Source organism: Chiloscyllium punctatum, chromosome 3, assembly GCF_047496795.1.
Source record: "Chiloscyllium punctatum isolate Juve2018m chromosome 3, sChiPun1.3, whole genome shotgun sequence".
In the NCBI taxonomy this organism is placed as follows: domain Eukaryota; kingdom Metazoa; phylum Chordata; class Chondrichthyes; order Orectolobiformes; family Hemiscylliidae; genus Chiloscyllium; species Chiloscyllium punctatum.
The window spans coordinates 104,692,541-104,707,612 of NC_092741.1; the positions used below are offsets into that span (position 1 = coordinate 104,692,541).

General features: G+C 38.7%; 1 protein-coding gene across 12 annotated transcripts in view; it reads right to left on the minus strand.

Moving 5' to 3' along the window:
- rims1a (regulating synaptic membrane exocytosis 1a) overlaps positions 1-15,072 on the minus strand; it is an 879,579-nt gene that overhangs the window by 247,345 nt on the left and 617,162 nt on the right. For all 12 annotated transcript variants that reach the window (XM_072557828.1, XM_072557837.1, XM_072557845.1 and 9 more), the window contains one exon: positions 6,034-6,096. In XM_072557828.1, the coding sequence (XP_072413929.1) occupies positions 6,034-6,096 (63 nt within the window). The remainder of the gene's footprint in view (positions 1-6,033; positions 6,097-15,072) is intronic.

Genomic DNA, 15,072 nt, shown 5'->3' on the forward strand with positions numbered 1-15,072 from the left:
CATTTTGCTTGCTGTAAAGCTAAGTGCTCATTTTCTAAGTTACGTCCAAGCCTCTCTAATATTTTCTCAACTTTGGGCCATAACTGGCTCCATCTTTCACTAAATTATCCTTGTACTCAAGATATATTTGTAAGAGTTAGAATGACAGAATCCTTTGAGTGTGGAAAAAGACATTCAAGTCCACACCTGCATTTCCTGTGGCTAATCCACCTAGCGTACACATCCCTGATACTATGGACAATTTAGTGTGGCCAATCCACCTAACCCACATATCTTTGGACTGTGAGGAAACTGGAGCACCGAGAGGAAGCCAGAGCAGACATGGGGAAAATTGGCAACTGTGTGGAGTTTGCACATGTGTGGAATTGAACCCATGTCCCCACTGCTGTGACAGCAGTGCTAACCACTGAGCCACTGTGCTGCCCTTGGCATTCCCTTTTATTTTACCTATATTTTTTGCCATATACTTTGTTCCTTTTATTGCTGTTTCAGTTCTCCTCTGCCTCTTTATTATCTTTGATTCACAAGTATATGATAAATCCAATTTCTGAGATGACTCCCTTTGCTGCTTCAGCTTAATCTCTTTCTCTTTAGTCATTTACGGAGCTTTAATGTTGAGTAGCCTTCATATTCTTCCATAAGCATATATTCAGCACTATTAGTATATCTGGAATTAACAAAGTATATCATATTAATTCATACTTTAGGCTGAGCACCAACTGAAACTACATGGTTCACAATATTATCTAATCCTTTCCTAACTCCAGAGCAATGTTATATTGTAAGCAAAACTTCTTTCTTGGCGAAAACCATTTACCATTAATGGGATTTTGGGAGGCAAAATTCTATTGGTGTTAAATGATATTCTGGTGTGGACATAATACAGCAATAGACAAATAAACAGAAAACGTCAATAGAAACAAAGACCCCTTTAATCAGGTAACCAAAGTAGAGAATATAACATGATCTGAATCAGTTACTACTGTAATCAATTCAATACTGACCATCAAGAATTGTGGGATTGTGGAAGGGAAAATGTAATAAAGATAGTCATGTCATAATTAAATTCCAACAGTGTTGTTGTGTCTAGTGAAATGTCTGCATTAGAATGGGAATAATGTTCCTGGTGAAATATCCAGATTAGCATGGAAATGCACCCCTTGATAAAATATCCAGATTGCATTGTTTTGTGTAAAATGTCTGCATCGGCGTGGGAAAACTGTTTTGTAAAAATATCTGGATTGGGATAGAAATATTGCTCTGTGATAAATATCTGGATCTGAATGGAAACATTGTTCCCGGTTGAAAATCTCCAACGGGAGTGGGGGTGGGGGGAGCAAATGTGGACCAACTGCAGCTATGGGTATCAGGAACGACCCTTGGGAGAGTTGGCACAGTCAATGCATTGAGGACACAGTGAGTGCATCTCAGCAATATGCTCTATGACATCATTTGCTCCTGGAGGGGGAGGAGGAGTGCTTGGTGGGGTGGTGAATTCAGTAATTAAAAGAAGACTCCCTGCATTCCCTCAACTTCTCCCCCATCCTGTAGACCATATTCAGACTTCAGGCTCCTGAAGGGAACTGTTTAACACACAGGGAAGTCCATGACTTGATTTCCAATAATTGGCTGATCACTAATGCTATTCTTGCTGGAGGCAGCAAGAATACTCATGTTTCACAACACCCATTCCCTCCAGTCTCCAAAGCAGTCTCTGTGTAGTTAATACACATTCAGCCCTTTAATCCTTCTCAGGTTTAATGTTAGCTATGCGCCCGACTGATAAAATGACAATGGAATCTGGACATTAACCTTTGCCAGGTTAGACTGTCAGAATCAAATCCCCGTTATAAAACAAGATGTAAATTGCATCAACCTAATTTATTCTGTATCTTAGTTTGACTTTAATTAAAAGATAATTCAATTTAAAAGTATCAAAATTAATAATAGAAATTCTCCACTTAGTTAAGTAATTTCTTACCCCATTTTAAATGGGATGGCACGGTGGCTCAGTGGTTAGCACTGCTGCCTCACAGCACTAGGGATGAGCCTTGGGTGACTGTCAGTGTAGAGTTTGCACATTCTCCCCATGTCTGAGTGGATTTTCTCCCATAGCCCAAAAATGTGTAGGTCAAGTGAATTGCCCATAGTGTAGGTGCATTAGTCAGAAGGAAATGGAGGGTTGATGTGGACTTGTTGGGCCAAATGACCGGTTTCCACACTATAGGGAATCTAATCTAAACACATGCAGCCTTGCTAAAGGATTTGGAGACATGTGACAGTGCACAAGGTAAAATGAATAAACTTCTGGCTCATGACAGATTAAAATCTTCACATAAGTAAGCAGGAAGAGAATTTGTAACTTAAACCAAAACTGCAATGGGGCAATGTTGGCAACATTTGATTGCTACAGCTTACTTAGAGCTGTAGAAGAAAATACAATTGCTCGATGGAATATTTGCCTTGGCTTTTGTCTCTCAGATTGAAAATGATAATGACTGATGAAAACATTTATCCTTTTTGCCAATTAAAAAGGTGCAAACAAATAAGTAAGTTCAAAGACTTGAAATTCTACATACATGTTAGCAGAGATCACACAAAGTGACTTTTATTGATACAGCACACATGTTGGATGGAGTGAGTTTCTCTTAAGACAATTGCTTTGGTAACAATAAAACTAGTAACCAAAAAAACATAATTGTGATGAGACTTTTAACACATTTCAAGCAACATACTTCAATGCAAATTATACTTAATTTGAAAAATTTAACTATTTAAATTTGGTGAGTATAATTTGATGGCTGAATGAACAGGAGAAAACAACAAATGGACATTTATGGCAAGGCATCCCACTTGCTGGTAACTCTAATCATGGAGCAAGCAAACACATCTTATAAAGGAATTCATCTGACAGAAGTTGACTGAGAACATAGGAAAACTACAGGAAATGTGTGAACATGAGTATGGTTGCAGTTTTCTCATTTCTCTAAAAATACTGCAGCAAGACAGAATAACATAAGCAAGGATACAGGAAGAGAACATGTTAAAATTTAAAACCAACAAATAATCAAATTTACATTGTAGCTTCACAAGGTAGCGAGAGAGAGATTACACCTCCATGATTCAAATCAACATGCAGACTGCTATTATGTTTTACACATTCAAGATCACAGCACTGGAGGGCTCTCTGCCATGGAGGAACTCACTCAAAATGTAGTGGATCTAAAATGATTTATTGAGAAAATTCTGGAAGATAGAGACTAGAGACAGAAGTAGTATGAAAAGATATTGCCATGTCTCATCAGTTAAAGCTTTCCAAAGCTTTAGTGTGCCTCAATGATTTTTTTATCCAGCTTTACTAAGTTTGGAACAGCATGAGACTTCACGTTATGCCCTCATCACTAGTCTCACCAATTATTTGGACTCAGAGTCACTTATGATCAGGAACCTACATTTCCAGTCAATTTGAGGTACAAGAACAAGAAAAGTACTTTATGTAAACTGAATATTGTAAATCTCACTCTCTTGTCTCTTTAACTTAAAGAACCATGCTCACTAAAAGCTCATTTCAGCATCGCCTCTTTGGATTCCATTGTTGACCACCCTTCGTGATGCCAGCTGACTATTCTAACACACTTCTAACTGATTTCCCATGTTCTATTTGCAATCACCCAAAATCATATTGCATAGAACCTAACACAGCCAATCTTGTTCACTTTTCACTGCCACACATTGGCTTTTTGTTAAATAACAGGTCCATTTTCAGAATTTCCAATTCCTTCAATGTACTTGCCCATCTCCGTTTCAGTAATTTTCTCCAAGCATACTCCAAGATATTTGTGCTCCATCAATCATGTAAACATTCAGCTGTCTCAATCTCTGAAATTCCTTCCTTCAACTCTCCAGTTTCTGCCTTCCTCTTTTGCATGTACCTTTAAATCTACCTCTTTGAACAAATCCTTACATGACTAGTTATGTTAAACTGTGTATAATGCTCCTGTGAAGAATCTAGGCACACTTTACTTCCTTAAAAATAGGTGCTACATAAACACAAGTTGTTGTTAGCGAGTTTTGAGAAGATTTGTAGCTCAGGTTGAGGTTTTGGATGTAAGTTTGCTCACTGAGCTGCAAGGTTCATTTCCAGACATTTCATTACCCTACTAGGTAACATCTTCAGTGGGCCTCAGGTGAAGCAATGCTGAAAATTCCCGCTTTCTACTTATAATCTTTGGGTTGGTGATGCCTGAGGCCCACTGAAGATGTTACCTAGTAGGGTAACGAAACATCTGGAAGTGAACCTTGCAGCTCAGTGAGCAACCTACATCCATAAGTTATTGTTATTAACAATACACAGTTCTCTGCCTTTGTCATTTCTGTCCAGCATTTATCATGGTTGACTACACTATTCTGCTCACAATCTTTCCCACAACTTTCCAGCTCAACAGCCACATCCACTATTACCAATCAAACAACCATTTCCCAAAAAATTCTTCAAACTGCTTCTCTTCTGAAATCTTTGCATACATATTCATTCAAAGTCCCCTAGTCACCTTTTGTGCTCTTGTTCCCCATTTATCACTTAAAATATGTAGCCTGCCTTTGATGGGACTGTTGAAGAATGTTCAGCTCCAGCTCATTCTTGACTTATTCACTGCCTCGTTACAATGGAGGCAAAATTCAGTTTGATGGGCATCACAAGGTTTGGAAGCACCTCAGAAAGCTGGAGGCTGCACAATGTAAGTTTTACCAGAAATGTTGTCTGAACATCAAGTGTTAAAGGTATAAGAGAGCAATCTGTATGACGCAAGTGGCATAGACGCTATTATGGGCTGTTTTTTGTGGGTATTAGCACCTGTTTCCAAGACTGTTTGTTTCAGCAATAATTGGAGATTAAAAACAAATCTCCAGACATCATATCAAAACACGCATTAAAAGAAAATGCATTCTGAAACAAATAATAAACAATCCCTTAATGACACACAGCACAATGCTCCAAGTCGTCACATTTGTTGCTTTGTGGATTGTCCAGGATTTTCCTTGATATTCAGGAAAGGCCATTCACAGACCACTAATGTGGCCAAGCAGGTTAGAGGTCCTTTCTATATGGATACAGAATTTCACACTGAAGATAATTTTGAAGTTATTATTGAAACATTATGGAGCACAGGCAGGAAAGTGGAATTGAGGCTGAGATGAGAACAGCCATGATCATATCAAATGGCCGAGCAGGCTTGAGGGGCTAAATTGCATACTCTTGCTCCAAGTGTCGATGCATTATTAAGAGAGGTCACAAACTCTATTCTGACAGGTCAGATCCAAAAGGGAGAATGACAGTCAAAGGTCAGTACTCAGAGAGGCCTTTAGCAGTTTCGGTCCATGGCAGGGTCTAGAAATGTGTTTCCTTCCTGCAAATTGTTTGCTTGAATGGAAATCACTCTTGTCAGATACTTTTAAAGGGAAACAGATCAAAGAAAAAGAAAGAGACTACTGCTCAATAAAAGTAGTTGAAGGCAAATACAATATTTAAAGTTGGACATAAATGCAGTTTTCAGTATTAGCTTTGTATTACTACAATTACCACCAGTAATGAGCTAATTGTAAGAGGATATAGTTTGCCATAATGTGTTTTTAACAAAGCAAAATTTTAAACCATGGTCACATGAATAAATCTAATCTTACAAGGACTTAGACATGAACAGATGTCAGAATTGTGATCATTAGCATGTTATGATTAGCAATGGATCATAAAGCTCACACACTTTAGTGGATTCAAACTTATATCTTGGTATCATGAACAATAGCTGTGGAGCATACAGACCATGAAAATGAATGTTGCTCAATATTATTCACCATGAAGATGAAAGGCAAAATAACACAAATGTAAAGTGTAACTGTTTTTTAAAACAACACAACTAGATATCTATCAATGAACTGTACAAATTTACACCTGAAAACCATTATTACAACAAGAACGCTAAACCAAAAATATTTAAAAGAAAGCTCATTCTCAGAATACATTCACTTACTATTTACCTGGCAGTACGCAGGCACTCTGCACTCCTTCCTCGTTTTGCCCTGGGCAGCATAAGGAACTCACTGCACAGACATGATGAATGGGGAGCAATGCAGTGAGGAGAAAAAAAATGGAGCAATGAAAAAGAAAGTGAGATCTAATGAAGATGCCACTGATAGTGAACAAATCATTTTATGTTTCAATGATATAAGCACTTAAAATCTGCAAACAATATTTAATACAGCTGTAGAGAAAATGCATTAATTCATAGGAGAATCATAGAATCATCATGGTTATTTTTCACTTAGTCCCATAATACATTTTAACTGCTCACCTGCAGCCATTCCATTCTCCATGGAGAAGAATCAAATAGCCTGACATCAGAACTCGTCATCCCATCAAATAGGAAACAGCAAACTAAAAGGATATTCTGATCCATAAAACATATCCATGCAGTTCAGAATTGTTCCAGTTAACTTTTTTGTTAACAAGAGTTTTTATTTAAAAGATTAAACAAAAATCACTGGCTCAGTAAACCAATGCAAGCAAGCTATCTGCACTGATGGAACTTCACTCACAGGATGATATCCTCTCTGCAATGTAGAGATATCCCACTGAGACAACAGATCAGCGATTGTACTATTCCGTTGAGATGGTGGACTCTATCATATGTATAAATTACATGCAATAATACATAATAAAGATACCAAACATAAAAAAACTATTAATAAACTTGGCTCTTAGACTTTCTATTCATTAAAAAAGTTTATAAAATCATGAGGATCATAGATAAGATAAATAGCATGGGTCTTTTCCCTAGGGTGGGGGATTTCAAAACTAGGGATAATTTTTTTTTAAAAAAGTGAGAGGAGAATGTTTTAAAAGTGGTGTGTGTGTGAAATGAATTGCCAGAGGAAATGATGGATGCAGGTACAGTTACAATATTTAAAAGACATTTGGATAAGTACATTAATAGGAAACACTTGAATGGATATTGGCCAAATGTAGTCAAGTGAGATTAGTTTCGTTTGGAAACACAGTTGGCATGGACAAGTTGGACTAAAGGGTCTGTTTCCATGCTGTATGATTCTAAGTATTTAAAGTACACTTGAAGTGACAATATTTAATTGATCACACAAATTATCAGTTATAAAAGTTTAACTATAAATAGTAACTCAGTTTTGTTTGAAACAAAACCTGGTAACAAGAAAATTATATTTTCATAAATCTATCATATTTACATTGACGTTTTGAACATAAGCTCTTCATCAGGAATTCCTTATGCTCAAAACATCGCCTGTCCTGCTCCTTGGACGCTGCCTGACCGGCTGCGCTTTTCCAGCACCACACTCTTCGACTCTAATGTCCAGCATCTGCAGTCCTTACTTTCTCCTTGTTGATCAAACCTAGCGAGCAAGGCTAAAAGCAAGGGAAATTTCTGTGTTTCTGCTGTATGTATGATACTTGTTAAGAACAAAAATATTCAAGATAAAACAGACTAAGTTTGATAGAGAGGATGCGTGAAACGGATGGCGACTTGTTAATTTTATATTAATATGGTTACGAGCAGAAAAACTCAGCATGTAACAAATTTAAACACTAGTCTTCACCAATGCCCATACAATCTAAATGGGAGGTGCCAATGTTTTTACACAACACTTTCACATTGGCATAAACTGTAGTCTACTGACTCCAATACTGTTGCATTGTAATACTTACCAGAATAGATACATACACAGCCCGAGGAAGCCATTTAGCCCATTGTGGCTGTGCTGACTCTTTGAAAGAGTTATTCAGTTTGTATCATTCGCTTATTCCTTTCTCGATTTCCATTGAATTACTTATCATGTCAACTATAACCCAATTGCTTTTTGAAAGTTTGCATTAAATTTGTTTCAGGCAGTCTATTCTACAAAATAACAATCAAATGAATTTTCCTGATACACACACCTTCATAATGTAATCAATTGATAATAAATGATCAGAAGTGTACAAAAGGCAATGAAATCCAAATAGACCTTCAATAGCCTATACATTATACATTGAGATTCCAATTTGATCTACTGAACAGCAGTATCAACTTTAATGGAGTTTCTGTTATTCATGTTGCTTTAGCCCTGTTTAATAATGATTTTAGTCCCTCCCCTAACCTCTCATATTGGGAGTCAGTTAGCTGCATAATTATTCTGCAACACAGAATTACACCAAAGGCTCACTAACAATGTGAGTGGAGATGAAACGTCTGAGAACAAACCCATCGGCTCAGTGAGCAAACAGACAGAGTTACACCAACTGTGCAGTTTCAATTCCCATACCCACTGAGATTACTTGTCTTCTCAAAATCGCCCCTCACCGGAGGCTTGGTGACTCTCAGGTTAAACCACCATGCCATCTCTAATGAATTTACAGTCCTATAGAACTCTAGGATTATGGCAAGTTTATTTTAGTTTTACTCGCTCACCTCCTGTCAGGTCCTGTTCAAATTTCTACTTCTGGAATTTTAACAAACAAGATGAACATGAATCAGTAGCTCTATTTCATAACTTTCACTGATATGAACCATATGTTCTGAAACTTTCCTTTAATTTCTAAATCTGTCCTTTGAGTTTGACAATCATAGGTTTCTCAAAATTGTCCACTAGGATTGTATATATCAATGAAATGCTGTAGTATAATCTTCATTTCTGTGTATGAAACATAACAGTTGACCTGGGTGAATCTCGGAGACCTGTATTTATATATGGTTTGGAGGAGTCAATAGTAACTATTCAGTTCTGCAGCAACTCTCTAAAGGGGGGATTTTTTCCCCATTGACATAATTTGGGGATATTTTTCGATGTTCTGAACAATAGGTTTATACAACTTCAATCATCTAGCCTATGCCAGCTCTTTGAAAGAGTCCAATTCATTCCATTATCCCAGAAATTGATACTCTTAGAGTGCCAGTCCAATGGTTTTTAGAAAGTGTCTGCTGGATTTGTTTCCGTGCTTGCAGATCATGCATTCCAAACCTTAATAAGGCTTTAGGTAATGCAATTTTTCCAAATTTCCTCCACTGTTCTTTTAGCAATTTATTTACATATGTGACCTCTGCTGACTAAGCCACTGACATGGGGAAAACAGCCAAATCACTGAAAATCCCGAGACCAAAAAGAAAACTTCAGATGTGGGAACACAGTGTTCTGAAGGGTCACTGGATCCAAAATGCTTTCTCTCCATAGATGCTGCCAGACTTGCTGAGTTTTTTCCAAGCAATTTCTGCTTTTGTCATTGAAAAACCCTCATCATTTTCAACATCAGGAGAAATTCCAGCTTCCCAGTCTCTCTAAGTAACTAAAGTTGCAAGCAAACCAAGCGTCATCCCTGCAAACCTCCGGTCTGCCTTTTCTAAATATTTCCTTCTTAAAAAGTGTGCTCAGACCAAATTAGTGATTTGTAGAAGTTTAGCCTGAGCTTTTTGATTTTGCATTTCAAGCCCATCTTCTAGATGATCATTTCTGTTCAGACAGCAAACATCACCCCAAGCTTACCATGACCTGTTGTTGTTCTAATTCTCCAGTGAATGCTCCCATTCTAATCATCCTATCTGCCATCTACTGCAGAGTTCTTGTGCAGGTCGATGCAAGCTTAACTAACAGCAGTTCATCTTGTGAACTGGACATGCTTTAGACTTCCAGGCTCATCACAGACTTCAGCTACTTTAAATCACAACCATTTTGTTTTATGTTTCTCTGTTGATTTGTTTCTTTCTTCTCTCATTTCTATCAATTCATTTTTTTCCCATTGGGATGGCAGCTATCTTGACACACCCTCTGGAAGGATCTGGTGTTTACTCTATTAGAGATCCGTCTGGTTTTGCAGCATAACACTTGCACCTTTACCATGTCACAGACCTTCCCTCTTATTCTTATGTCCAGCCTCTCTCCATCCTTGTTTCTCACTTTTCCCAGTTCTGATGAAAGATCACACACATGAAACATTAAGTTTGTTTCTCTGACCACAGATGTTGCTGAGTTTTTTTCAGCATGTTTAGATTTTATTTTGGTTTCAAGCATATTTTGCTTTTATTACAAGGAACCCCTTTTTTATTTAAATAGTATACAGCAACAGAATTGTAACAAGGCAGAAGACCATTCATCCCAATGTATCCACATCAACCCCTTGAAAGAAAATTTCACCTGATGCCTTGCTCCCATCTTATCCCCAAAACCTTCTCTTTTTAGGTAACAGTCTAAGTCTCCACCACACTCTCAGGCAGTGTGTTCACCACATACTGTATGAAAATGCTTTTTCTCATAAAGTACTTGATAAAAAGAAGAAAACTTAAGTCTGCACTCTGTTCTTGATCCTTTCTTGAGACGTTTGTCCTGGTCTCCCATGTCCAGATCCCTCAGGATTTTGAATACCTTTATCAAATCTTCTCTTAACCTTCTTTTCTCCAAGGAGAAAAGGTGTCAATTTCACCAACCAGCCAATCTTTTCTGCTGGGTCTCCAATGTCTTCACATCTTTCCTCACGTGTGATGCCCAGAAGTGGATATATTATTCCAGCTGAGGATCTTATAAAATTTACCATAACCTCCTTGTTCTTGTACTCTAAACCCCCACTGATAATGCCAAGGATATTTATGCTTTATTAACTACACTCTGCCATTTTCAATGAGTTCTGCATATATACACACAACAGGACCCTTTACTCCTGCAATCCATTAGAAATATGCCCTTTTGTTTTAAGTTTGCTGCCTCACAGCGCCAGTTCAATTCCTGCCTCAGGCGACTGACTGTGTGGAGTTGCACGTTCTCCCAGTGTCTGCGTGGGTTTCCTCCGGGTGCTCCGGTTTCCTCCCACAGTCCAGAGATGTGCAGGTCAGGTGAATTGGCCATGCTAAATTGCCCGTAGTGTTAGGTAAGGGGTAAATGTAGGGGTATGGGTGGGTTGCGCTTTGGTGGGGCAGTGTGGACTTGTTGGGCTGAAGGGCCTGTTTCCACGCTGTAAGTAATCTAATCTAATCTTTTCTCCAGGTGCTCTTTCTACCAAAATAAACCACTTTATATGTCTATGCATTAAACTTCATCCTCTCATGTTCCAACCTGTCTACATCTTTCTGAAACTCTAATATCTTCCTCACAGTTCGCAATGCTTCCAAGTTTTATCTAGTGCATAAAATTTGGAACTGTGACAGAAAAAAAGTCACAGAAAACAGAGTAACACAGCACAGAAAATGACCCACTGGGCTGGTCAAAAACAACCTAACTGCTGTAATACAAATTTTCCAGCACTTGGCTCAGTGCCTTGGTATTACAACTACATATCTATATACTTCTCAAATGTAATGAGGGTTTCTCCCTCTAACACCATTATAAGCAGCAAGTTCCAGATTCCCACTAACCTCAACGTATAAAAGATTTTCCTCATACCTCTTCCAAACATTCTTTCCCTTGCTTGAAATTTATGTCCCTGGTCAATGATCCCTCCAAACAGGTGGAAAGTTTCTTCCGGTCTATGCACCTCACAATTTTTAAAATCTCTCAATCATGTCTCATCTCAATCTACTCTGCTTTAAAAGGAAAACAACTCCAGTCTGACCAATCTCTCTTCACAACTGAAACTCTTCAAGTCAGGCAACATCTTTGTAGATCTCCTTTGCACCATCTGTAGTGCTGTTACATCTCTCTTACAATGTGGATTATACAACTGCACACGATACTCTAGCAATAGTCATGTTGCTATTGTCCCTTTTATTTCATGAACTTTGGAAATGGAAGAGACTCACACTAAACATGCTCACCTCAATTGTATTGGAGGGTGGCACAGTGGTTAGCACTACTGCCTCTCAACACCATGGATCCAGGCTGCAATTCCAGGCTTGGGCAGCTGTCTACTTGGAGTTTGCAAGTGCTCCCTGTGTCTGTGTGGGTTTCTACCACATGGTCTGCTTTCCTCCCACAGCTCAAAGATGGGTACGTTAGGCAGATTCAGGTAGCATCCGAGGAGTAGGAAAATCAACGTTTCGGGCAAAAGCCCTTCCTCAGGTTTCTGATGAAGGGCTATTGCCCGAAACATCTATTTTCCTGCTCCTCGGATGCTGCCTGACCTGCTGTGCTTTTCCAGCACCACTCTGATCTAAACTCTGGTTTCCAGCATCTGTAGTCCTCACTTTTGCCACGTTACGCAGATTGGCCATTCTAACTTGCCTATAGTTTCCAGTGATGTACTGGCTAGGTGGATCATGGCTTCGGGAGGGATGCTCTTTGGAGTGTCAGAGTGGATTTGGTGGGCTGAATGGCCTGCTTCCATACTGTACAGATTCTATGATTGGAAGTCTATGCACCCCAAACCAGCAACATTACCATCATCAACCCTGTGCTATCTCATCAAAAAAACTCCAGCAAGCCAGATAACAAATTTTCCTAATAGAAAATCATGTTGGATTTTCTTAATTAACCTGCATTTACTTCAATGACTATTAATAATGCCCCAAATTATCATTTCTAGAATTCCCTACCACTGAGGATAAACTGACTTGTCTGTAATTGTCAGATCATCATTATACAGATTGTCCAAAAAGGACATGATATTTCCTGTAAATATTGAGGCAAGCAAGTGGAAAATGCTCACACTTAACATGTTCACCTCAATTGTACTTGTGGAAGACTGAACCAATGGTAAAATAAATTCCATAGTATGTCAAGATTAATCCTGCATTGACAATTTTTGGCCTTCAGTAATTTTTTGGTCATGTGCATTTTCGTGACTTTCAAACAAATAACGTTTCACAAATAGTTCTTAATCTAAGATTCAAAATTTATTGATTCTGTATCTTTGATTTTTTTTTTAAGATAGCCATACATAGCTGAAGGAAGCATATAGAACCAAAAAGAACCATGTTCACTCCTGCATGATGTATGAAGGATTGAGATTGGATTGCAAATTGGCCTTGTCTATTTAGGTGCTATAAATATAGCTTTTCTTACTTTATCTTTAACATTCTTGGGATTAAACATTGTTTCAAGGGATTAAATGCCAATAAACTAAACAGCAAAAGGTCTTTACTGTTAATAATAACTTTGACAAGGTTGGAGCTGTGGGAGCACAGTTAAAATTCCTACAGTGTGGAAACAGGCCCTTGGGCCCAACAAATCCATACCAATCTTCTGGAGTATCCCACCCAAACTCATTCCCCATTACCTCTGACTAATGCACCTAACCTACATATGCCTGAACACTATGGGCAATTTTGCACGGTCAATTCACCTAACCTGCACATCTTTGGATTGTGGGAGGAAACCGGAGCACCCGAAGAAAACCCATGCAGACATGGAGAATGCTCAAACTCCACAGTCGCCAGAGGCTGGAATTGAACCCAGGTCCTTGGTGCTATGAAGCCGCAGTGCCATCAATATTGTTGAACATAGCAAATGCTTAAATTCAAAAAGGATTGCCTTACGAACATTTGATTGGTGATGTGTTTTTTTAGGCATATGTGGGAGTGATGTGAACTACAACATAATTTGACCTCTATTATTTAGCAGTTTACAGTTGCAATTGAGGAGGATGTCTGCAGATAGGTAGCAAAATATTTGGACTATACAGAAATGCCAAATTTAGAAATTCAAGTCCTTTAAAGGTTAATCATAAATAGATTTTTTAAAATTAATCTGTTTGGAGAGGTCTTCAACCATCTAAAACAGGCAGGATCAGTATAGAGGATAGCTGTGAGCTCCAAAATGATATAGATGGGTTGGTGGAGTGCATGGGCAAGTGGCAGATGAAGTTCAACCCTAGTAAGTTTTAGGTTATGCCTTTAGGGAATACACACTAAAGGGAAATATATTGAGAGGGGTAGATAAAGTTAAAGATCTTGGCGTGGAAGTGCACAGGTAAGATTGTAAAGAAGGCACATAAATCCTCTCCTTCAGTGGCAGAAATATATAAAATGCAAAAGTAGGGATGTAATGATGACATTATATAACACACCATTAAGGCCACATCTGGAGTATTGTGATATGGTGACCAGAACTGCACACAAGAAGGATATAATTACTCTGTCAAAAGTGCAGAGAGGATTTGCTAGAATGTTGATAGGGCTGGAGAATTGTAGCTACAAGGAGAGATTGGTGCTGTTTTAGTTGGAAGAGAGAAAGCCGAGGGGTAACATGATTAGGGTTTCAAAAATGTGAGGGATAGAAATAGCGTAGACAAGAAGAACCTGTTCCTCTTGGCACAGAGTTCAAAAATCAGATTCAAGCTAAGTTGGAGAAGGATTAGAGGGGGCATGAGGAAAAACTCTTTTTATGCCACCTGAGCTGATGGGGGAGGCAGAGACCCTAAATTCATTAGCCCTTTAACTGCTGTAAGCTGCCAGGCAATGGGCTGTGCGAAGGGAGATGGAATTAGAAAGGGATCTGGGTCGACAGAGACAAGATGGGTGGAATGCCCCCCTTCTATGGTTCTATCGACTTCAACCCAAGTTTCTTCACTCAGAGGTAGAGACAATAAATCACTGCACCACAATAGCACCAGAAAATATTTCCGAATCAATCTGTTGAGAGATGCCATACCTCGAGAGCAAATGGGACTTGAACCAGTCCTCCTGGTTCAGAAAGTATTTCAAAATATCTTGAAGGAACCAAAATTCAACATACCTTAAGTTGTTGTTGACAGTATGCTGGGTGGGTGACAATATAAGGGAATGTTTTAGTGTATTTTCTAAAAGGATGCGAAGCTGGAAACTGTGGAGGAATAGAGAGATTCATTCGGGGATATGGGTGTTCTCTAGTTGCCCTGCAGAAGGTAGCGTTTAGTATAGCACAGTTTGGTGTTTGTTGGTCAGCATTGGTATGATGGGCCACAGGGTCTAAGGTGGCCAGCACTGTGTTTCGAAGTCAGAATGGTGAGTAGGTTGGAGGGGAACTTGCAGGTGATAGAAGGACAAGGATATGGAAATACTATGTGGTTGTGCTCATGGCTTTTGAAAGATGCTTTTACTATGCTCTACAGACTTGTCTCTGAGATTGGTATACCTTTCTTCACTTACAGTGCCCAAAACTTTAATGTAG